The following is a 25,204-nucleotide window of genomic DNA, read 5'->3' on the forward strand; positions in this document are numbered from 1 at the left end:
AGCTTCCACATTCCTGATGCAGGCTGACAAGTTCTGCAGCTAGGAGCCTCAGAAACCACAGAGCCACATGAGAGCTCATAGCCTGCTCATAAGGGTGGAGGGGAAAGGAGCCAGGATTACCGTGAGCCCATGGGTACTGCTACAAAGGAACAGTGGTGGCTTCTGGATGATAATAACCCATCCCAAGAAGTATGCGCACTCTGATTCATTTGTTTCTTTCACAGATTCAGAAGAGCTGATGTAACTGAACTCTACCTACATCTATGTGGTGTGCTTCACTGGACTGGATAACCTCCTGATTAATTCTGATTTCCTAGAGCAAAGCAGAGCCACTTGGTGACTCGGAAATGGTCAAGACTGTATATCTGGCATTGATGCCAATGTGCTTCTTCCTACCTCGTCTGAGTTTCAGATTTCTCTGTCAACGCCAACTAAACAAAGGCCCCAGAGGGGTTTGTCCAGTTTCACCTGCCTGCATGGTGATTCTCCTAGGGTCCTACAGAGAATGACTGCCAGGGAAGCTGCTTAAATCCCACCCCTTCCCCACCCCCTCCTCTCTAGACATGCATATTCAATGGGATATCTTCATATATAATTGATTAAAAAACAGAAAGATGATGCATTTTAAAATTCCACGTGAAAAGTATTACTTTGCTGCTGTGCTCCTGCCTGCCTGGTCTCTGCACGGTGCTACAAAGGGTAGAGTCACAAGGAACTCGAGGCTGAAGATAGCCGGGATTTTTTAGCCAACACCAATGCACTTTGTACCTTGCACCCCTCTGCAGCCCGCAGTTTGGGGGCTTGGCCTAAGGCAAAAACTACAAAGCATCGTAATGAGCGAATTATACAAGAGGAATGTATGTGCGTATTTGACATAGTTTCTTCTCTTGCGGGGCGGCCCCCTGGCTATGACCCGTGCCCTCTCCGAGGGCGAGGGAGGAGTCCAGAGAAGGCCCCTTCTGTTCCTTGCTGCCAGCTCTTCTGCAGCCCCTACGGTCCCAGGGACCTGCCCTGCTTCGCGTGGGCCTGTAGCAGCCCTGCAATTTCCACATGGGCGGGCGATTTCAGAACGATGGACAAAGCTGTTCGGCCAGCCTACAAGGGAGAAAGAAAAGGAAAAACAAATTTTTATCCCATTTGCCTCCCACCGCAGAAAGGAAGGGTGAGTTGGGAGAAAGGGGTACGCATGGGACATAGAAGTCTATTCACAGAGGAGAGGAGGAAACTCAAATGGCATGAGGATCAGAGAAATGGGCCCCCTTCCACGGAAACATCATTCACTCCTGGGAAATCTGTGCCAATGAAAATAAAGAAGTGTTGCTTGGTTTTTAATACATTTTTTAAAAAATTGGAAAACAGAGAAATGAAAACAACTCTTCCATTATTCCATTACACAGACCTAAATGAGAGTTAGGATTTCGCTAAGTTTCCCTCCAGTCTTTTCTCCTGTGCAAATGTGTTGTTGTTTTTTTGGGTTTTTTTTGGGTTTTTTTGTGGTATGCAGGCCTCTCACTGCTGTGGCCTCTCCCGTTGCGGAGCACAGGCTCCAGACGCGCAGGCTCAGGGGCCATGGCTCACGGGCCCAGCCGCTCCGCGGCATGTGGGATCTTCCCGGACCGGGGCATGAACCCGTGTCCCCTGCATCGGCAGGCAGACTCTCAACCACTGTGCAACCAGGGAAGCCCTGTTGTTGGTTTTTAAATAGAGGAATGATAATGTATATCAATTCTGAATGTACTTTTATTTTTAACTCACCATGATATGCTCTAAGACTTTCCCTGCTCTTACATAGTCATCAGGACATAAAGGTTTTTTTACTGGCTGCATAATATTCCATTATTTACTGAACTATTTTCCTTTTATTGGAGATTTAGGTTGTTTCCAAGTCTTCACCATGATAAACTTAGAGCAGAAATCATCCTCCCATTCCTATTTCCTAAGGACAAATTCTTTGAAGTGGGCTTGCAGCCCAGAAGGACACACTCATTTTTACTTCCCGATGTGTGATACCATGCTGCTTTTCTCACCATGGCTGCTGTGCAAGAAGCTTCCCATTCTGCTGTCTAAAGAAGCTGCAAACAGAGCAGCTGTCAGCAGGAAGCACCAACCATTCTCTACCCAGAGATGAGGGGAAGGACTGCCATGATGCAGTGGACGCTGAGCTCTGAGGGCTCAATCCCGAACCCAGAATTCTGACATCTAAACAGCTCTGAAAACCACTTTTTTGGCAACTCATTTTGAGGCAAAACGTGAGGTTATCTCTGGTCCTTACTTAGCTCATTTAAGTATCAATACTTTTACATTTTGCTGTATAAATACAAATGGGTTTGACACATGGGGGCCACCCAAGACCCCGCTAGAGTGTTCTCCACTCTACTGCAGATGGGGGAAATTACTTTCTAAAATGTGGAAACTCCAAAGAAGCAGGTGGGAAGTGTTCACGCTCAGCTAAAAACCCTTCAGTCTCTTCTCTGTGCTCCAGGATGGAGTCCAGCTGCCATCGGGGCTCCACACACATGTAAATAACTATAATGTATGGCCAAAGGCCAAACAAGCCAGCAAAGGAACAGAGTGAGCTCAAGGGACGGGATGACCACCCTGTCTGTGTATATGGGGGGAGGGCAGGGGGTGGGGAGAGGAAGGAAGTGGCATTTCAGCAGACAGGCTTCACAAAACAGATGAAGTTCTTGCCCTGAAAAGGCCTCATGACTCCTTGTACCCCACTTTTACCCATCTTTGTAAGTTGGTATTTGTGGGGTTATTTGATAAATCTCAGTCTCCACAAGGTCAGACACTGGATCTGGCCTGTTCTGCTGGCCTAGCCCCTGGCTCCGTGCCTGTAGTCTGGTCAGCCCTCAATAAGCACTGTTGAAGAGGGAATGCTGGATGATAACAGAGTATTCATTTCAAGCTGATGAAGAACCTGAGCCACCTAAATCTTAATGAGTATGTTCTTAGATTGGCCAAGTCTGGAAGAAAGCAAAGATTTTCCACAGAAGATTCTTGTGAAAGCCCCACCAGAGGGGCCTCGGTTTATTTAGGCCTGTCCCCTGCTGCACTTTGTCAACCCTGACGCTCCACGTAAACAAGGAGACGGTGTGATTAACGTTATTATGGGAAAGAGCCACAGGGCCAGTCCCAGGGGACATGCGCACCCTTGAACAGGGCCCACCTGGAGATGACAGCCTGCATCTGTGGGTTCTTCAACTACACACGTGGAAAGTGGGGGCCCCATTCATTTCAGAAAGTGTGGCCAGAGAGACCACCTAGGGAGGGTGTGCCCCTGAGATGCCTCTGCCCGAGCCCTGGGAACATGCCCTCGGCCCGCGGCTCTGGTGGAAGCCAAGCACGGCAAGTCCCTGCTCGGCAGCACTGCAGGCCCAGAGAGCCCGAAGGGGTCAGGCAGCCAGCACACCTTGTGTGTGAGGGTGTGCGTGTGTGTGTGTGTGTGTGTGTGTGTGTGTGGTAGGGGGTTATCTCTCAATATGACAAAAGCTCACCAAGAAGCCACTACATATCAGGCAAAGGTGAACAAGGAATAGTCTATGCCTTCAAGAAGCTTTCGCTTTGATGCATGCTTTGGAGTCACTGCCCAAACAAGTCCTTCAAAGGGTAAGCCTTGGGGGCCGGGGATCAGGTCTCACCACCACCTCCTCGTTCTCGTCACTCTGGGGGTCCCAATAGGCTGGGTGACCAATTTCCCGAATTACCTTCTAAATGTGGGGAAGGCGCCTTGCTGGCTGTTCTGGGGGCTCTGCATTTATAGCAACCTTTACATGTTGGTAGGATGAGAGAAACCAATTTCAGGACATGATTTCTCTTTTGGTTTTCCAAGGGAGCACCTAATTCTCCACAGGAAAGTGAACGTTGAAACGAGATGGTGATCACGATAAGGGCTGGACTCCACCCTTCAATGCAAAGCTGGAGGCACAGGGCTGGGTGCTTGCCAAGACCCAGTCATCGGTCACCCATCTCCCACTGAAACTTTTCACCCAAGTCACTTTTGGGAAATTTGGGTGTGACTCCTGAGTCAACCCTGTCCCCAGCAGGCAGCAGGTGACTGGGCCGTGAGCAAGGTCTAGAAACTTCTGTGGGCCTGCCACCTGTATCGCTTGGGCACCCCTGTGCTCACTGGGCATCCCCGAACGCTCTCCACCTTCCCCTAAGACAGGCTTCCGCTGCCATCTCCGGTTTAGCTGCCTAGTTCCTTCTTCTCAGGCTGCCCCGAACTGCAACCAGCCTGTCCTCAACCTCCAGCACTTCACTGGGACAGCATTTCAGCCCACCTGGATTTCAGCACTCCCCTATACCAGGGTTTATCAGCTGAGGCACTACTGCCATCTTGGGCCAGATAATCTGTAATTCTTCTCTGTTCCTGTACTTTGTAGGATGTTTAGCAGCTTCCCTGGCCTCTACCCACTAGATGCCAGGACTGCCCCCGACACATACTTATGACAGATAAAAATGTCTCCAGACACTGCTGAACCTCCCCTAGAGGGCAAAAGCACTCCCACATGGGAGTACTTCTCCCTTTGGGCTCCAGCCTCCTCTGAATGGCTCCTCTAACTCCAGACCTTCATCCTCCCTACTCCCTCCAGACACTGCCTGCAAATACCCAGGTCCCCCAGGCTGCTTCGTATTTGCTATCATGGTTCACCTATTCCCAACAATAACAGGTGTCATCAACTGAGTATCTCCTAGATGTCAAATAGGGGCTTTACAAATGTTACCGTATTTAGGTCTGGTCTATTACTATCCTCATTTACAGACGAGCATGCAGAGGCTCAGAATGGTTAAGTGACCTGCCCAAAGGCACACAGTCACAGAACCCTGTTTCAAACTCACGAGTGTTTAATTCTAAAGTCCATGCTTCTAGACGCAAGAGAGAAGAGATATGGGGACATATGTATATGTATAACTGATTCACTTTGTTATAAAGCAGAAACTAACACACCATTGTAAAGCAATTATACCCCAATAAAGATGATTTAAAAAATAAAATAAAATAAAAAATTAAAAAAAAAAAATAAAGTCCATGCTTCTAACAATCACTTGATCTGTCCGAAGTTCAACAGAGCCCTACCTCCACCTACTGAAAGCAGCTACTGAGCTCTCTAATCTGTGGCAGGAGACTCAGTCTCACTGCCTGATGACCCCCGCTAACCAGGGACTTCCAAAGCTCCCGCCCCCCTCCCACAGGCCTGCCCTCTCAGGCCTCCCCTGGCCAACTGCACTGGTCACTCCTAAGAAGGCCCTGGGCCTGTTCCAGATTAAGGGGCCACCTCCTTCTGCCCCACGGTGACCCTGCAGGGAGCTCATTAACATAGAGCATTTATCTGACTGTATCACATTTGGAAAAGGAGGTTCTTACTTCCAGAGCCCACCACGGTTCCCACAGGCATTTCAAGAGGGTCTGTGCTCTCTAATGATCACGGAAATGGCTTTGGGCAGAGCTGGAGCTCATGGGACCTGAAGATACTGGGCCTGGGTGCCTGCTGCCTGGGTGTGGTACAAGGGACCCAGCAGCTTGAATCAGTGATGGGACAGTGGCAGGGCGTTTTCAGATGTGGCTTGGTAAGAGGGGCTGTACCTGGGCGGGGAGGGGGTCCTCTTTCCCCCCTCAGGCCTTTGTTCCTTTTGAAGTGTGGGTGTTAAGAAAGTACAGAGAAGTCTGTTTAAAGCGTTAAATTACAGTGTCAGCATTAAGTCAGACCTGGGCTCGAATTCTTGCTTCAAGAATCAGCAGCTTGTGACCTTATGACGGCTACATAAACGCTCTAGGCCTCTGCTTCCTTATCAATACAAAATGGGGACGGCAGTATCTACCTCACTGGATTACTGAGAGGATTCGTGAGGTAATGCATGGAAAGAGTTAGTTCCTGTGAGTGTTCTTAGGAGTCTGATGGAGCTGGTTCCACTTGCTGTGTGATCTTGGGTATGTTACTTAACCACTCAGGGCCTCCGTTCCCCCATGAGCAACAGAGTCAGTCTAATAGGATTGTTGTGGGATTTAAACTAGAGAGTCCGTGGTAACTGCTTGGTACAGTACCTGGCACCAAGCCAGCATATGACACAGGTTAGCTTTTATTACTATTGTTATCTCATCACTGTCACCACCACGACCACCACCATCATCACCATCATCATCATCAACGCCATCGCCTTACAAGAAGCATGTATCTGGCAATGCAACTTCAGGCAGGGTGGCTTGATGAAATGGGCCACTCTGTAAGGTAGGTCACTGTCCAAGCGTGGACACAATTTGTACTTGGTGCCTTCATCCAGCCTTTGGGAGCCCCATGGACAGCATAGCCTCCCTACTCAAGCTGCTGCCTCAAAAGCCCACATGCTGCCATGACCAGATGTGGTTCAGGGCCAAGACCAGGGCTGAGCGCAATCCCTCAGAATGGTGTGAAAGGCTAGGGTTTGGGGTTTCTCAGCTCCAAGTCTCTCAGCATTTACATGGGTCATCTCATTTAAATCCGACAACAGCCTTATGAGGTCAATTCTGTTCCTACTGCCATATGGTTCCTTGAATTTTGCCGGCTGGCAGGGTACCTTTCAGGAAGGGAAGTGGAACACCCACTTGTTAATTGCCTATAAGTCTCACCTTGTCAGTCAGGCTGCTGTCACAGGCCGGGTGTGCCAGGAGCAGCCGGACCATGTCGACGTTGCCACGGCGACAGGCCAGCATGAGGGCTGACGATCCATCATGGTCCTGCAGGTTGACATCTGCCTGGCAGCTCAGTAGCGCTTGGACCATGTCCTCCCGGTCGTGGCTGACTCCTAGCATCAGCGCAGTCTGGCCTCCCTGCACACAGAGAGCAGGGGTGTGGTGAGGCTGGGGCTGATGGGAAGGACCCCCTCTGCAGCCTGGGTGTAATCAGGAGAGACTTCTCTGGAAAATGACAGTTGACTTGAATCTCTGTGGTAAAGGACACATCGTCCTTGGCCTGGTTAACTTCTATACTCCTCTTCCAAGACACGAGTCAAATGCTGCATCCTCTCTAAAGCCCTCTACTAACACCCCAGGCACAGGGCTCGTAACACAGCATTTACCACTTGGCATTTCAACCTGTCAACCTGTCTCTTTCTCATAGACTGTGACATCTTTGATGGCAGGAACTAAGTCTTTTTCATCTCTGTCTCTCCAGTGCCTAGCACCAAGTACATGCTGATAAGTGCTGAATGATGGAATAAACGAAGGGTTGAATACTTCAGGACCATGGCTTCTGACTCCCCCGCCCCAGCCTAACTTCCTACAGGAAGTTTGGGGCTGCTCTGAACACCTGTGATATTTTCAGTTGAATGATACCCAGAACCCTCTTTTCTCAAGAAGCTCTCTGTTTACATGGTCCTGTGGTCATTTCTAATCCATAGCCATTGACAACAATCTTTCACAACCCTGTAATCATCAATGCACATGGCAATGGATTAGACTCAGAAAGTAAGACCAAGCTCTGGTTCTGCTGTTTCCTACTGTGTGACCCTGGCCACGTCACTTTGTGTCCCTGAACCTTGGTCCTTCTTTCTTAAAAATTAATATAATTATGATCCATCCTGTATACCTCACAGGGCTTTTGTGAAAATCAAATGAGATAAAGGGTATAAATATAAAAATGTGTGGCAGTAACTTTTCTGATTACAAATTGATCATCATTTTTCCTGGGTTTTCCTGTATGTACATAGTCCTCTTACGCGACTTGATTATATATTTTGCCCTCGTGGTTCTCTCCCGGGTTCCAGGCAGCTCAGGCGTGTCTCTCTGACTGTCAGGCTTTGTAGGGATGTGAGAAGAGGTAAGGACTGGTTTCTTTCCTCTCAGATCCCCTGTGGCTCTGAACACAGTGTCTTACACGTAAAATATGTTGGCTGATGAGTTCACTGATTAAAGCTCCAATCTGCAGTCACTGATGGATTATGCTTCCCTGCCCGGAAGGCTGGGGCTTAGAGAAAAGAAAGGGGGCTGCAATCAGAAAAATCCTGGCTTTGCCGCATTCTGTACTTATGTGAATCTGGACGAGTTAACCTCTCAGTGACTCTTCCTGATCTGGTAAAGCAGGAATGCTTAACGACATTACCTCCCTTCTGGGGCTGGTGTGAGGCCTGAGTGCGGCACAGATGCTGTGTACACTTCAGCTATTATTGCATTTATGAGCATTAGAGATGAGGTCTGACCATCGCCTGGGACGTGTGAATGCATCGTTAGGTGTCCTGGTTCCCCATTTCTCTGGAACCCAGACAGATCTTTCCAGAGAAGCTTGTTTGCTCTTTGGTTTGCTTATGCTCAGCCCTGAGGTAATGCTTGTTTACTGCACTAACCAGACCATAGGTTTCCCTCCAGACCCCTCTCTTTGAGTGGTATTAAAGCCAGATGACATATGCAGATGTCTTCCTGTCTGCCTCCTGCCTGACTTGGGGGCCCCTCCCTCCTGGTCTGGCTCCATACAATTTAATTCAACAACCATTTACAGAGCACTGCTATGGCCCGGTGCAGCGCTGACCCTGGAGATACAGAGAGAAATAAGTAGTTTAGCCCAGGAGACTCCTGGCCTCCCAGCTCACTCCTATTTAACTTGGTACCTGCAGCTCCCCTCATACGTAAAGCCCCAGAGGGTGCTGAAGGGTGGAGCTGCACTATGAATTCCCATCCCTCCCTTGGTGACCTGGGATGGGTCCCTTACTCTCCTAGAGCACTGGTTTCTCCTCTATAAGAAGGGCATTGATTTTGATCATTAGTGAGCACTCCCCCTTCAAGAGGACCAATTTAGAAAAAAAAGATTTGATATGTTTATGGAAAACATATTATTTAAAATGAAAACAGCTTTACTGAGTCCTATGGAGTAGGTGGGTGAAGATACTTTGAAAACTAGAGAGTAAGCTACAAATGTCTGTTTCTTGCCACCGATAGAATTGCTAGTATGTGATGTGTGCAAAGAGACTTTGCCATCAGGTTAGGCTACTGTCAGGATTCACTTTGGGGTCGGGGTGGTGAGCAGAGTTAAATAGGTGGTTGGGAGACAATTTTCTATTTTCTATGGGTCTCTTGGCTTTCTGCATATTTCGTGAGTCAGGCAATATGTGACCTTTTGTTTTAGACTATCTTTTTAAGGATGAATGTACAATGAACAGCGTTGGAACTTAGAGACAGTGTCCCCTCCAGAACAGAGGGCAGACACGCTTACTATCCAGTATGAAAGATTCAGGTTCCCTAAGCTCAGGGTTCTTCCCCAGTAACACAATCCACTCTGTGTGCAGGGATCTGGCCCTCCTCACACCACCCTGTGCGAAGTGGGAATTGGGACTCGGGGAACTGGTATAAATACCAATGCTCTGACTACTGCCACTGCTGTGAGTAACACACTGTCCTTCGTCTCTTGCACAAGAGTCCTGGGTCATCTGCCAGCATCCATGACACATGTTAGCTTTAAGGTAGAGTAAAATCTCAGACCCTTTACACTTCTTTTTTTTTTTTTTTTTTTTTTTGCGGTACACGGGCCTCTCACTGTTGTGGCCTCTCCCGTTGCGGAGCACAGGCTCCGGACGCGCAGGCTCGGCGGCCATGGCTCACGGGCCCAGCCACTCCGCGGCATGTGGGATCCTCCCGGACCGGGGCACGAACCTGTGTCCCCTGCATTGGCAGGAGGACTCTCAACCACTGCGCCACCAGGGAAGCCCCCTTTACACTTCTTGAGAGTTAGGCTACACTGATGATCACTCTAGGGGGAAATGGAGAGTGGAATGCACTCTGCTTGTTCTTCTATTGGTCAAAGATGGATAAGTGGCCTTTCGAGGAATGCCCACTGTTCCATATGGAGCTTTGTCTACTGGCTAAGGGCCACACCCCTACTCTGTGTTCTCAAGTAGAAGGGCCCAGAAGCTGAACAGAGACATCCCAACCCTCTGGACTGCTTTGTAATTTATGATCAAGGTGGATCTCCTGCAGGGGCTTCCTAGAGCACAACTAGCAAACGCCTTCTCAAGGTGCTAACTGTGGAACATTCGGTTTGCGGAGTCAGACCCAGATGGAATTTGCCCAGTTTCAGACGGGGACATAGATTACAAGCTCATGACCTCTGTCCCGGCCTGTCTGGGTCTCAGGAGGCTCTGAGGAAACTGAATGTCCAGTCTTCGGACAGATGCCATTTGGAGGGCCCAGACTTCTCGGGTTAAAAACTCGACATGGATCTGCATGGAGTTTCTCACCCCAGTGGCAGAATAAAACTGTGAGGTGCCCATGTTCATTAAAGAGGAGATCATGTTCACACCTCCTACCTGAGTAGCTTGGATGTTCACATCTCCTTCTCGTAAGAGTTTCCAGACAACAGCCATGTCTTCATCGGTCTCTGCAGAAGCCAGGGGAGTGATCATCACGGCGGTGTAGCCAGCTTTGTTCTGATGGTCCACGTTGCAGACGCCTGCGAGAGAAACACTGAAGCTGGAACAGCTCCCGAGAGGCTGGAAGCCAGGCTTTAGCCTGTTCAACAAGATGCTGCCAGCTAGTTAAAGGGCCACAGGATAGAGCAATCCTTTCCCAGTGGTGGAATCTATGTTCTACATTTTTCAGCAGCCTTTAACAGTGGCCACTTTTCTTTACAAGTTTTCTGAGGATACCCAGCAAGAAAGGTCCACAGGAGAGTCAGAGGTGGCCAAGGGGGCCAATGACCTTGACTTTATTTCCTAAAGTGGAGGACAAACATTAGTCCTATTTTACAGATGAGGACCCTGAAAGTCAGTGAAGCTATATCAACTGCCCAAGTGAAGGAGAAGTGAGACCAGGACTCAGGTCTATCCGGCGCTAGAGCCCATCACTCACATGGCCTCACGTCACCCATAGGTGTGTATTTCAGGTCTGGTTCTATGTCTATGTGTAACTCTTAAGCAGCTGTCTATGGTTGTAGGTCTTTTCAAAGGCTAGTGATATCTTGTGCAATGGACCAGGGGACATGAAGAACACCCCAGGATAAACATGGGAAATCTTCCAGGAATAACCATTTTCATTTGAAAAGCAGAGTGGAAAATAAAACACTCCACAAATTTTTATATTAAAGCAATTAAGAATATACATTTCATAATAGAATGAAAAACTGGCATATTTTTAAGATGAAGTATTAAATGAGAACTCAAAAGAAATTTCTGCTTTGTAACCCTGGGGATATGCATTCATATCCCTTCCCACCAAAGGAGACATAGGAGATCTTCAGCCTGTTATCTGTTGTCTGAAGGCTCGCACTGCATAAGGGCGGTACAGTGTGGAAAACCAAATCTTCCCTGTACTGTTGCTCCTGCAAAAAATCTACGTGTCTCTTTGGGACAATAATAAAACTATCTCAGTAAGGCAAGTCTGAGATTTTCTTAGCATTTCTTCTGTAAAATGGGGATAATAACAGGACCTATAAGGTTACTGTGAGAGTTAGTGAGTTAATGTATTAAAAGCACTTAGAACAGCGCCTAGCACATAATAAACACTCAATAAGTGTTAGCTGTTATTACTATTATTGTCCAGAAGGTTATTCTTGTCTTTACATCCTTGTTACTTGCTCTTGAAGACTTAGAGCTTCATTGTAACAAATCTGGCTTACGACAAAATGTCAGGGTTACTTATAAGTTCTGTGCAAGGCCTTATCTTTGATAAAGAAGGCAGGAATGTACGGTGGAGAAAGGACAGCCTCTTCAATAAGTGGTGCTGGGAAAACTGGACAGCAACATGTAAAAGTATGAAATTAGATCACTCCCTAACACCATACACAAAAATAAGCTCAAAATGGATTAAAGACCTAAATGTAAGGCCAGAAACTATCAAACTCTTAGAGGAAAACATAGGCAGAACACTCTATGACATAAATCACAGCAAGATCCTTTCTGACCCACCTCCTAGAGAAATGGAAATAAAAACAAAAATAAACAAATGGGACCTAATGAAACTGCAAAGCTTTTGCACAGCAAAGGAAACCATAAACAAGACCAAAAGACAACCCTCAGAATGGGAGAAAATATTTGCAGATGAAGCAACTGACAAAGGATTAATCTCCAAAATTTATAAGCAGCTCATGCAGCTCAATAACAAAAAAACAAACAACCCAATCCAAAAATGGGCAGAAAACCTAAATAGATGTTTCTCCAAAGAAGATATGCAGACTGCCAACAAACACATGAAAGAATGCTCAACATCATTAATCATTAGAGAAATGCAAATCAAAACTACAATGAGATATCATCTCACACCAGTCAGAATGGCCATCATCAAAACATCTAGAAACAATAAATGCTGGAGAGGGTGTGGAGAAAAGGGAACCCTCTTGCACTGTTGGTGGGAATGTGAATTGGTACAGCCACTATGGAGAACAGTATGGAGGTTCCTTAAAAAACTGCAAATAGAACTACCATATGACCCAGCAATCCCACTACTGGGCATATACCCTGAGAAAACCATAATTCAAAAAGAGTCATCATGTACCAAAATGTTCATTGCAGCACTATTTACAATAGCCAGGAGATGGAAACAACCTAAGTGTCCATCATCGGATGAATGGATAAAGAAGATATGGCACATATATACAATGGAATATTACTCAGTCTTAAAAAGAAACGAAATTGAGCTATTTGTAATGAGGTGGATGGACCTAGAGTCTGTCATACAGAGTGAAGTAAGTCAGAAAGAGAAAGACAAATACCATATGCTAACACATATATATGGTATTTAAGAAAAAAAAATATCATGAAGAACCTAGGGGTAAGACAAGAATAAAGACACAGACCTACTAGAGAATGGACTTGAGGATATGGGGAGGGGGAAGGGTAAGCTGTGACAAAGTGAGAGAGTGGCATGGACATATATACACTACCAAACGTAAAATAGATAGCTAGTGGGAAGCAGCCACATAGCACAGGGAGATCAGCTCGGTGCTTTGTGACCACCTAGAGGGGTGGGATAGGGAGGGAGGGAGGGAGGGAGACACAAGAGGGAAGAGATATGGGAACATATTTATATGTATAACTGATTCACTTTGTTATGAAGCAGAAACTAACACACCATTGTAAAGCAATTATACTCCAATAAAGATGTAAAAAAAAAAAAAAAAGTTCTGTGCAAGGGAAAGAAAACCCAACAATATTTGTTTGACATTCCCTCCACTCCACCCCAAACAGTTTTTCAGAAATGTGTCATAGTGAACCAGAATGCCAATGGATACAGCTGGGCTCGTGTATCAGCAATTTCCTCGCCAGAAGCCTCTCTGACCACTGTCATGACAAGCTGGGCTATGAAAGCCAAATAATAACTCCATGCATCGCCTCACAACTCTGTTCTGATAAAGACGGGAATATCTACGTTGCAACGTTAATGACTTTAAAATTTTTACCCCGTGACTATTTTATGTTTGCTTTTAAGATGCATAAATGAGCCTCAGGTTACGATTCTTTATACTCTCTTCAGAAACGTGACCTATAACTCAGTAGAGTGAGAACTAACTCCTACCCAGGGGCTCTGAAAAGGGGCTGAGGACCCCTGGCTTTCACAGCAGATGTTTCTGAGCAGCTCCAGGGAGCAAACCAACCTCCCCGGAGGCAAGGAGAAGACTCTTGACTGAACATCCTCCAACTCGGCCAGCTTCCTCTTCTGCAGAGGCGTCCTGGCGAAATAGAGGACGGATCACAACGGACTAAAGGGGTGGAGGTGCACCCATGGCTCTATTCTCGATAATGATGAGTCACTTCTGTGCAGCTCTTTACAGTTTGTAATGTGCTTTCCAGATGCTTCACAAATGGCTGGGAAGGGAGCCCAGCTTGGAGTGGGACAGATCTGCCTTCCTCAACACCCCTACTACAGTGAGGGAAAGGAATGGTGCTTTCAGACCGTCTCCCCAGCCCCCTTCATTCTTTATGCTTGCGGCTGTTGTGCTATTTCAGCATGTTAAAGGGGAAAGCTTCCAAACCACTTTAGGGTTGATGAGTATTGAGTGGATCTCAGACAACATCAGCAGAAATTTATAACAAACAAATCAAAAGTTGTCTGTTCTCCAGCCTGGCCCAACCAGAGGACTTCTAACAGGCTGCAAGCCTGTGAGCTACTTAGAGATGAAGGGGCTACATTATGGATCTTTAGAGTTTTTGTGTACATAATAGGTGTGCCTAAGGCCTCACAGTGTCCCTGGAACCTAGCTTCAGGTAGTAGAAAAAAGCCCAGGTTGGGAGGGTGACAGATCATGGTTAGAATTCTGGCTTAGCTACCTACTGCCTCTGTGACTTTGACCACAGAACTTGACCTCTCTGAGCCTCAGCTGTTTCACTTGGAAAATGCATTAAATATCTGCTTCACAATCCCCGCAAGGACTGCAATATGGTAGTATTGCACTGTGCCTGGGCTGGGGAAGGCACTCATCAAACAGTAGGTGGTGTTATTCACATTCTATAATGAAAGGCCCTAACACTGAACACAGTAAATGCAACCCAGAGGCATGTTCCTTTAATTATGTGCCTTTCTCAACAGAGCTACCATTTTTAGGGTATCCATGAATCCCTGAAGAATGTTAGAATTGTAACTTCGTCTTCCTCTGATGATGCAGAAAGAACTTCAGGCTGTCATTATGTACATCACCTTTCCATGCAGGTAAGGAGCCTCAAGGCTGCTTAATGGAATTTTGGAGAAGGAAAGTGTACTGGAATTTAACCTAGCTCCCAGGAATCATCCGTCCACTCGTTCATCTAACAGATATTTTCACTCGACACCCACCATAAGCCAGGAACTGGTCTAGGTGCTGGGGATACTAAAAGGAAGGGGACAGACAAGAGCCTCCCTCGGGTTAACTGAGTTCTGTTAGACTCAGAGAGAAGTGACAAGCAAAGGTCACCTGAAGAAAGAAACTTGGTGTACTGCTAGAGAGAGATGGGGCAGCCACTTCAGATGGATCACCAAGAAGCCTTCTGCGGTGCCATTTGAGCTGTGACTTGAATGATGAGAAGAAGCCAGTTATGAGAAGAGTTTCAGGGAAAAGGATCCAGATGGAAAGAAAATGCAAAAGTCCTAAGGAGGGAATGAGCGTGGTGAGTTTGAGGCCCACAGGTGGCTGGAGTGGAGGGAAGGAGGGTGCATGGTGGTGGCAGAGAGAGCAAAAGCAGGCAGGCCCAGGCCATCTGGGATTCCTGAAGGCCAAGAGCAAGGGGAAGCCGTGGGAGGGATTTAAGCGGGGGGGGGGGGCGGGGGACAAGATACAAGTTGGGGGGAAGCTGTTGGATCCAAACTTCAGACTTCCTGATGCCTGTTTAAACTCCCCCTCCAGCTTCCTAAGTAAGGGTGTACTGTTCTAGCATGCGCTCTAATTCCTGGTTGCCACGGTATCGACTTCAAATCCCAGCAACACACTTAGTCATTGCATGATCTAGAGCAAGTATGTTGACTTTTCGGAGTGTCACTTTCATCACCTATAAAACAGGAATAATCGTCCTAATAACAGGATCGTTAGGACGATTAAATGACATCTCAGGTGCCAGGTGCTTAGCAGAGGGCCTAATCCGTGTAGATCATTTGCGGTTTTATACCTCTTGTAGGTAACCTCCTAGATATCCCTCATACAGCCCTCCTAAGCTCACTGATGACATTCGACTGGGACTCACACACCTTCAGTCGGTCCCATCCCCTGCCTGTCCACACAGGCACTCCTAGGCTGCTCGGTGTTGTCACACGCTCTGCAGAAAGTCCACTCTAAGCCCTGTGAGGTGGTCTCAGCAGACGTAGAGTTCTTTGTTTGACTATTAACCACCCTTTCCAGCCCCTAAGACGAGCAAGGCCATTTGCAATGATTCTCCACCAGAGGGAAGAGTCTTCCCTTCCGCCAGACTTCCAACAATTAAGAATCTAATGCTCACTTCCCTTCTCTCCTCCTCAAATCCCTCTGGACCTTCACCCACTCTCCCTTCCTTTTTCTTCCATCTCGGAGGAATAAATATCCCAGCAGCTTGCCTATGCTGACCTCGTCTGCCTCTGTTGTGGATTCCAGGTTTTTCCAGCTCCTCGAAAACCTTGCTCCACCAAGCATCTTCTCTCCTTTGTATCTTTAATCTCTCTCTCTCTCTTTGTCTCTCTCTGTCTGTCCCTTTCTCTCTCTCCCTCTCTCTCTGATTCTTCTTCTCAGCCAACAGACATATTCAGGTCTCCTCCATCCCCATTCACTCAAAAATAACTCTCCCCATCCTCTCCTGCTTCCTCCAGCTATCGTGCTACATCACTGCCTTCCCTAGCCCATGAACGTCACTCCTTTCACTTCTGAAATCTGGTTTCCTCCCAACAGGTCCCTGAAACAATTGTTTCCAAAGTCATCAGTGACCCCTTCCCAAATCTGCCAACCAACCCCAGGCATCATCCTTCAGGGACACTACAGTACAGTATTTGAGCCAGTGGACAATCTTCTTTTCTTCCTGACATTTTCTTCTTCAATGGCTTGGGACTTTTCTCTGTCTGCCAGAACCTACACGCCGCAGTGCACATTTCCTGCTCTCTAAACAGGGTATTATCTCACTTCTTTTGAGCCCTGAAATCACATTCTGCACCCCTCTCTGGTGAGCCATCATGCTGTCCATCCTGACTGTCAGGCTGTAAGCTCCTGGGGAGAAGAGGACTCACGCCTAGCTCACCTTTGCATCTCTGGTGGTAGTCAGTATGCACCCCATATGTAGTTCACAAATATCTGATGAAGGGTGAATGAATCAAATTGAGTCAAACTGATCAAATGGAGCCATGACTCTTGTTACAAAGTACTTATGAAGATGGAAAATGTGACCTTTCCTAGAGGCAGTGTGGTATAGACCTGGAGCTGGACAAACTGAATATGAAGTGTGACTCTACCACTTACCAGCATTGTGACCTGAGCAAGTTTTATAACTCTCTCAGCCTCAGTTTCCTCAACTGTAACATGAGAACAGTAATACCTACATCACAAGAGTGTTGTGAAGAATAAATGACATAATAAAGGGAAAAATGGTCTAGCCCAGCTCCTAGAACACAGGACGAACTCAGAACAGTGAAGAAGCTCCTCGCTGGAAAGAAGTGGGAACAAGAACTGCCTGTCACAGAGGGACCCAGGTTGCACAGAGGCAGCCATTTCTGACCTGTTTCCAGCAGCAGCCTCACGATGGAGAAGCTGGAGTGGGATACGCTGTAGTGAAGAGCTGTGTTGCCATTGCCATCAGCCAGGTTGACAAGCAGCTTTAGCAAGTGTGGGGAGTGAGGCTGGACCCCGCGGAGGTAGGCGGCCACCACAGCAGGGCTGGATGACTTCCGGCTGGAGACCCGGAACCACTCTTGACTGATGGCATTTAAGCTCTGCTTCTGAAAGATCAACAGATTCCAGGTCCAGGAGGTTACCCGCCTGGGTGCTCCAGCTGGGGTGTTAATTTCCACTAGGAAAGGTCCGCTTAGGATGCTTCCACTTCTATCCCCTCAGCTCCCTCCAAATCTCCATGTGATTTACTCCTAGGGGGCTCAGAGCTAGTGGGGTCCCCATGCAGCAGCACACTTTGAACCCGTGGGATCGGTCCCCTGTATGAGGTAGACAGGAGGATTGGGACAGCAACACAATAGCCAATAACACAGCTCATTACTCGGGGACAGTTTGAGTCTACTGTACGTTTCGATCACATCCTCCCTATGCACAGGATAACCATGACCCCCTCTTTCACGCGTCTACACCAGCCTATGTGACCCTAGCCCAGACTCCACCAGGGCACGTGCATGTTTTTAACAGGCATAGCTGGAAAGTCACAACATTTTACTAATGGGAAAAATGCACACTGAAAGCTAAGACAAACAACATGCCCAATTTATGCTTGAAGTAAAACCCAAACAGATGTGCTTGAATTATTTTTGGCTTTTAAGTTTTGCGAGGACCTTCAGAGAAGATGGTGTAACAACCCATGGCAGGACCGCGCCATCTGCAGTATTCAGCTCCTTTATAACCATGAACGCAAATGACACCAGCTCTGCATGTGACATGACCTAAGTGTTTAAAATGGAACCTGACTGCATTATTTTTCTAAGGGGGAGGAGAAACGATGAGGCTGTGACTATTAGAGATGATTTCATATTCATTCTGGAAAGGGCACTGAATTAGGAGTCACTACACCCTAGGGGCCAGGCATAAGTCCTGGCTCAGCTGTGCGACCTTGGAAGTCCTATAACCCTTTTGAATCTTTCCTGTCTGGTCTATAAAATGGCAGTGAAAAAATGGCTGGGTCCCTAACTTCCCATGCTCTACAGAGGTCCTTGCACAACCAACTTTGTCTCTAAGGTGGAGAGGGGGTGTCCTGTGCTTTGATCCTAAAGTGGGTGTGATGTCAGGTTTGTATGTCCTCTGATTGATCTTCTAGGCAGAAACAGCGGAACCTTTTGTGGCTGAAACACTTCTTATGTATCAGAATATCTCCTTTACCCGTGGAATCTTCAGGAGAATCTGGAAAAAGTTCCTAATGTTAAGGAACATAGTGGTAGATTTTAAATGAAGATCCAAGAAATAACTTAGCTCTGTAATTCATCTAAGAATAAGAAGCAGGAGCTTTAATCAACACCCACCTCACCTCTTGGTTCTTTAACAATCTGGGAACAAGTTATCTGCCAAATCAGCGAAGATAAAATACTCATGAAAATGGGCTAATCAACCGTTTTTACTCCTAAGTCTCTTCCGCAAAGGAGAACAAAATGGGCTTTAAAAATGCTTACAAGCTGTTACACGTTGGGTCTTATCAGTTGCTCTCACGACTTGGGAAAATGTGTCTGTACCAGTCCCTCTTGATTCCAGCAGAAACTAATCCTTACATGTTTAAATCTCCATGGTCCATGGTGGTGTTAAAGAACAAACAGATGTATTTTCTTGCTTTTGGTCTCTTGACCCATAGATGCACTTCAAGAAAAACAGTAAAGACTACAGAATGAAATGCCAGGGCTTGAGGGTAGTGGAGACATGCGGTCCACCACCTTCCTTTTATTAATGAGGAAATCACGGCCCTGAGCATTGAACTGACTCACCCAATATCTCACCGCTATCTAGCGGTCCTGGGAATAGAACCACGGTTCCCATTCCACCCGCTCTTTTCCACTCTACTCACGGTTCTCTCAAACTGCAAGGCAATTTTGAGCCTAAGCCACAAAAGTTCTATGACACATTCAGGTTGGGACGCCTAATAACACTTGGTAAATGCCTCCGAGCCGCAGGCCTGGTTCCTGTGCACATGCATGGGTTCCACTTTCTCAGCACAATCCATCACCTTGGGTAGCAGAGTTTGGGCAAATGAGAGAACAGCCAGCGGACAGGGACCCGTGCACACCCACACCGCTACCTCAGGCACGGCACCCAAGTCACCCAGGTGAAACTTAAACAGTATAGAAATCTTTAAATGATGATGAAAAATCACAGTACCAAGAGCTGGTCAGTGGTCGTCCAGGTTTCTGGCAGATGTTGGCTCAATGCCCGGCATGCATTAAGGAATTCCTCTGAGGGTTTATATCTAAAGAAAAAAATATATATGTATGTATGTGTATATATATATATATATATATAAAACAGTCTCCATGTTGATAAAAAAAAAAATCCCCTACCTTGACTTTCACTCTCATCTTTTACCTCTCAGCGACTCAAACACCCAAACTGGGCAACTTCCCAGGGTCAGGGGCATTCCTCAGAAATACTAGGTGAACACAGCCTCCTGACGAGGGGGCTTGGCTTCTGAGTTCTTCTGAAGGGTGAGTTAAGCGCATTGCCCTTTGGATCCTGCTGTTTTCGGGGGGCAGGAGCAGACCACCAAAGCATTTTGGGGGCCACGGGCCCAAATGCCATTCCTGACACGCTGAGAAAGGGAGAGTTATCTTTCCGACTTTGGAGCCAACATTTTCTGCCTGAGTGACTTGACAAATCCAAAGGACTCAATGCATAGCAGCAAAGTTCTTCCAGTTACTCTTCCATGAAGGATACAGTAAGTGCTAATTGAGTCAATAAAATGAAAATCGATTAAGCTGGTGCGCTCTCAATGATACGCACTCCTCCTGTGCTAGTATAAGGGCAGACGCAGCACTGAGAGGCCTAGGTTGGGAGTCAATGGCATCGGTCACGGAGAAGCTCCACTCTCATCGAGTCCTTACAGCGCTGCTATTCCGGAGCAGCCCTGCGGCACTGCTGGACGATCAGCTGCCATTCACTGCTCATCATTCCTTCAGCAACCAGGCTGGGGATGATGGTAACGATAATGAATGGTACTTGTTATTCTCATTTCTCTCATTTATCAAGAGCCTACTATGTGGCAGGCACTGCAGGAGGCATTTTGCATACTTTTTTACCTACTTTTTCTCATCCAGTCCTCAGATCAAATCTATCGGGTTGCTACTATCCGCATTTTACAGATGAAGAAACTGAGGCGAACGCAGCTAAAACACACCGTGGCAGACGTAGGATTTGAATCCAAGTGTGTCCAACCCCAAAGTCAGTACTCTCTTCATCATGCCATGTGACCTCTCATCACTTTCAAAAACAGGGTTATGTCAGTATGGCCAAAGGGAGAGGCAGAAAAACAGGTGGGAGAATCACAAAAGACGTGCGTTGAAACACCATCTCTGCTAGCTGCATCACTGACTTCTCGAAGCCTCTGTTTCCACATCTGTAAAGTGGGGCTTATAATAATTTCTACCTTACAGATTGTTAGAAGGATTACATCAAGAGAATACCTGTAGAGTCCTTCACATTTTCAGTGCTAAGGCCATGTTAGCTTCATATGCAGAGCTTTGTCTATGACAGTATATCCCATGAAGGCAGAAGTTAGGTCTGTTTAGTTTAACCAATGCACTGTACCTGGCATAGATTGGAAACTCAATAAATATTGGTGAATGGATAGACAAATGAATTAACAAGCGACCAGATGAAAGGGTGAATAAATGCCCTTGCTCTTTCTCAGAGGATCAAGTGCCCCATCTGTCCCCATCTGACTCACCTCTCAGCCTTGGGATGGGGAAGCTCTTCCCCAGGCCTGCTTTGCTGGTCTGTGTCACGAGTGCCCTCGGGGATGCCCTGCCCCGCCTTGTAGCTGAGGTGGGCATCCTTGCCCCGCCTAGATTCTGGGCCATCACATTTCTTCCCGGCCTCGCTGTCAGACAAATCTTCTGGGGAGGTGTCCTCACTGCTGGTCTCCTCACTCGAGGTGGTCTCATAGCTGGGAAAGGAGACAAGGTCACTAGTTCCGTGCTTCCTGCCTGACGCTCATGTCAACACTAATGAGAACTTGGTGGGCTTTAAATAACACTTCCGTGCTTGCTAACCTCATCCTCCATTCTCTACACTTGCAGTGCTGGGCAAGGGGACTCCCAGGAAACCTACTGTCAGAGGAACATACTTTTAAGAGCTCTGTACCTTTAACGCTGGAGGCCATTTGAGGAAAAGGGTAATTAACTAAGCTCTTTGCAACAAACACACAAACAGCCCATGGCCTAATTGGTCGATGCATTCAGATGATCCAGGTATCCAAGGCTCTCATGAAAGCTTTCCATTCTGGAACCCCTAATGTCCTGTCCTGAGAGGGACCCAGATCTAGGCAAACGTCCCCCACCCTGAGCTCTCTGAATTGTCTAACAAATCTTCCCATCTCTGGGTGACTGTGAAGCCTCCCTTTGGCTGCCCTGTTCTATCCCAGCTTTCACCTGACAAGGGAGGAACCATCTGTGTTCACTCCTGGCAGGGTTCCATGGGACACGTGAACAGTTGGGATACTTGAACCTAGCACCTGCCTTTCTCAGTTGCTGTTTCAACCACAGCTTAAAACAGCAAAAGTGAGGGCGTGGGCCACTTGACTGGCCTTCCCTCCCCAGCAATGATCCTTATGTTCAGTTATACGCAACTCTATTGAGGTGAAAGACCAGAGACCAGAGAGGAAAGTTCTGGAAGATGTATTGATCCCTCTGCTGATGGTCAACAGGAGACCTCCAATGGAGGATGCTCCAGTTAAGATGAAGATTTCGGGTTCTTGGCCTACTGGCACTGCCACAGAGACCAGGGGATACCAATGGCCACAGCTTCTACTGAACCCCCTCATGCCCTTTATCTGAATGGTGGTCCCTATGTAAAGGCCCTGTGCTCACTGGATTTGCAAACCCAGACTGCTCCCTGGTATGCTCACATTCTGTCTTGTTCAAACCCCAGATATTTCTTCCTCTACTGGGCTTGGCACATTTTGCTTTTGTGATTAAGAAAACGGGACATATTAAGTTTACCAAACAGTTCTTATCTTAGAACTGCTTCAAAAAGCTCCACCTGGAAGTTCATTCAACAGACATTTATTGAATACCTACTATGTGCCAGGCACTGTTCTAAATGTTATAACCAAAGTCCCTATCGTAACTGAGCTTAAACTCTAAGTAGGGAAAGGCAGAAAATAAACACGCAAACAATATATTCAGATAATGATAAGAGCAATGAGTAAACTAATAACGGGCCATGGGATAGCGTGATGGGAGGAGGGGCTACTTTAATTAGAGCAGAAGTTTTTAACGTTGGCCGCATGTTAGAATCACCTGAGGGTGTTTAAAGTTCCCAATACCTGTACTGCGCCCGAGACTAATTAAACCGGAGTCTTCCAGGAGGGGGAGCCAGGCGTCAGTATTTTTAAGGCTCCCCCAGGGTTTCCAAGGTGTAGTCAAGGTTGAGAACCACTGCACCAGATCGACAGATACTGAGGGATATCTGGGAGAGAACTTTAAGTGGAGGAAACAGCAAATGCAAAGGCCCCAAGATCAGCCTGACTGAGCATGTTTAAGGGAAGAAAGCCCGGAGCCAGTGATGGGGGATGAGGCCGGCTGTAGTCACGAGATGGACCTCCAGGTTTTGGTACAAAGCTGGCACTTTTGGGGACTTCCCTGGTGGTCCAGTGGTTAAGAATCCATCTTGCAATCCAGGGGATGCCAGTTCGATCCCTCATTGGGGAACTAAGAATCCACGTGCCATGGGGCAACTGAGCCCGTGTGCCGCAACTACACAGCCCAGGCGCTCTAGAGCCTGCATAGCGCAAGGAAGAGCCCGTGCCGCAACTAAGACCCGACACAGCCGATAAATAAATAAATAAATATTAAAAAAACAAAAAACAAACCTGGCACTTTTGCAAGTATTTAAGCAGGGGAGAGACGGGACCTGCTTTAGACTTTGAGGTTAGTCTGATTCTGCTTTCTGTACACTAACTGGGGAAAGCTCAGAAAAAAATGGTTTCTCCTCTGGCCACAGTGTCTGGCGTCAGCAGACGCGAGAACAGCAACCTTCCTATGACATCCCATTTCAATCTTTCTGACATTTCCCTCACAGAACCTGCCACAGTAGTGACGTCACCCTTGTCTGAATTGAGTGTCTTCCTTCTGGTCTCACCCAAATTAGCAGGGGTTCCGACCTGTTCCTGGCAGCCTCCTGGGCTCACCCCTGGCTGGGCCTGGTGCCCCTGCTTTGGGCTTTCCCACCATCCTCCACTTCTTTCTCTACTAGAGCTCATCTCATCCTGTCAGCATTCTCCCTTTACTTCTGTCTTATCTCTGCCCATGCCCAAACTGTGAGTTAAAGGCAGGGACAATGATTTATTTGACTTTTTTAACCCTACCACCAAACACATCATCAGTACTTAATAAATGTCTGTTGAATGGCTGATTTAGAAAATATTCTAAATCCAGTGATTTACTCTCTACACTATATAAGGTCTGGTTCACGTTCTGAGTCAATAGACATTGATCATTTTCCTTCATCCTAAAAAAGTTGGTCTGGTTTGCCGAAAGTTAGTTAAAGGAAGGAAAAAATTAAAAGGATGAAATCTGAAGTTCTACAAATTACGAATTTGTCCTAGGTTCAGTGTTACGGTTCAGATTAAACGTCTTCCTTAAAGGGCTCATGTGTCCCCCAAACTAGCAGAAGGCACCAGAATTCTGGCCCCAGGGAACACCAAAGCCAAGACATATTAAAAGCACAGGATCCAACAGACTACCACAGCTGGCAAGAAGCCAAACACATGCAAACCCGAGAGGGAGTTTTAAAGGGCCGTTTGAGATTAATTCCCTTGAAGAAGAATGAAAACCAGATGCTTCCCCTAGGAAAAGAGAGTGCTTGGGACAACAGCAGGAGAGGTAGTGTGGAGGGTAGGCTGGGCTTCACGAGCGATGCTTACCCACCGTTAACCCCAACAAACTGAAGGTTCTTTTTGGTCCCATTACCTCCTGCACGGAAGCCATAGTCTTTCTTTTTCATTATGGATTTAAGGCTGGTCGACGGGGAGATCTCTAGGCAGACACAACATCACAGGTTAGCATGATCTTGGGGATGCCCCAGAATGCAGCAGAACTGGGACTCTTGCTTTGAGGGCACACAGGCTGAAGGTGTGTGAAGGGGCAGAAAGGGAACTAGATAATTTAAATCAAATATACTGAGGGTCTCTGAGGTGCCCCAACCTTCTGGTCAATGCCAGCCAAATTGTTCCGGTTCACAAACCCTCTACGTGTGGATTACAGAGTAGAGTTATTGGAGCATCCTTGAACCATGTGGTGTGAGTGCCACTGTTGTCCCTATCTCAGTCTGGGGAAATCTGAGGCTCAGGTGTGCTCAGGGAATGGCAGAGCAGGAGTAGAACTTGGGCATCCCGACCCCTGGTCCAGCACCCACTTCTGCTCGAGGGCACCCCAGCAGTCCTTCCTGACTCACAAGCCAGATGACACTTGTGATGTGGGGTAGCCACGAAAAACACACGAGCGAGAGCACGAGTCTTCTTTTGCTGGGCTTTGCTGGGCTCAAAGTTACAGGAGGCAATTCACGATGAGTAAGACTAAAACTAGCACCGAAATAACGAGAAAACAGCCAATTTGTGAGCTGCGGCAGGAAGCAGACTCGCACGCTGCTGCCCATTGAGCAAAGCAAAATATGGTTCCACTTAACTCCAGAGTGTGTGATCTGTTATAGGAGGAAGAGCCGCTCCGCCAAAGGGTCGACTTCCACGTGTGAGTATCGCCCAACTTCTCTCTCTCTCTCTCTCTCTCTCACACACACACACAGACACAGAGGGAGAGAGAGAGAGAGAGAAAATAATTCAGTCAAATAACTCAGCTCTCAATATAATGATCCTCCAAAACAAGGCTACAAAAAACCTCTTAATGTGCAAGAACTGGGCAGGACCACAGGAATCCAAGAGCCCAAGAAACAATTAAGAGAGGCAG

The 25,204-nt window shown here is 47.2% G+C and overlaps 1 protein-coding gene across 1 annotated transcript in view; it reads right to left on the reverse strand.

Annotated features, from left to right (window-relative positions):
• Positions 1 to 990: 990 nt before the first annotated feature.
• KANK4 (KN motif and ankyrin repeat domains 4) overlaps positions 991 to 25,204 on the reverse strand; it is a 32,831-nt gene continuing 8,617 nt past the window's right edge. The window contains exons 3-9 of the mRNA XM_065889750.1: positions 24,166 to 24,277; positions 20,968 to 21,186; positions 19,407 to 19,494; positions 17,104 to 17,323; positions 10,276 to 10,418; positions 6,611 to 6,811; positions 991 to 1,095 (exon numbers count right to left, since the gene is read on the reverse strand). Coding sequence (XP_065745822.1) covers positions 991 to 1,095; positions 6,611 to 6,811; positions 10,276 to 10,418; positions 17,104 to 17,323; positions 19,407 to 19,494; positions 20,968 to 21,186; positions 24,166 to 24,277 — 1,088 coding nt within the window. The remainder of the gene's footprint in view (positions 1,096 to 6,610; positions 6,812 to 10,275; positions 10,419 to 17,103; positions 17,324 to 19,406; positions 19,495 to 20,967; positions 21,187 to 24,165; positions 24,278 to 25,204) is intronic.

This window comes from Phocoena phocoena, chromosome 1 (assembly GCF_963924675.1).
Source record: "Phocoena phocoena chromosome 1, mPhoPho1.1, whole genome shotgun sequence".
In the NCBI taxonomy this organism is placed as follows: Eukaryota; Metazoa; Chordata; class Mammalia; order Artiodactyla; family Phocoenidae; genus Phocoena; species Phocoena phocoena.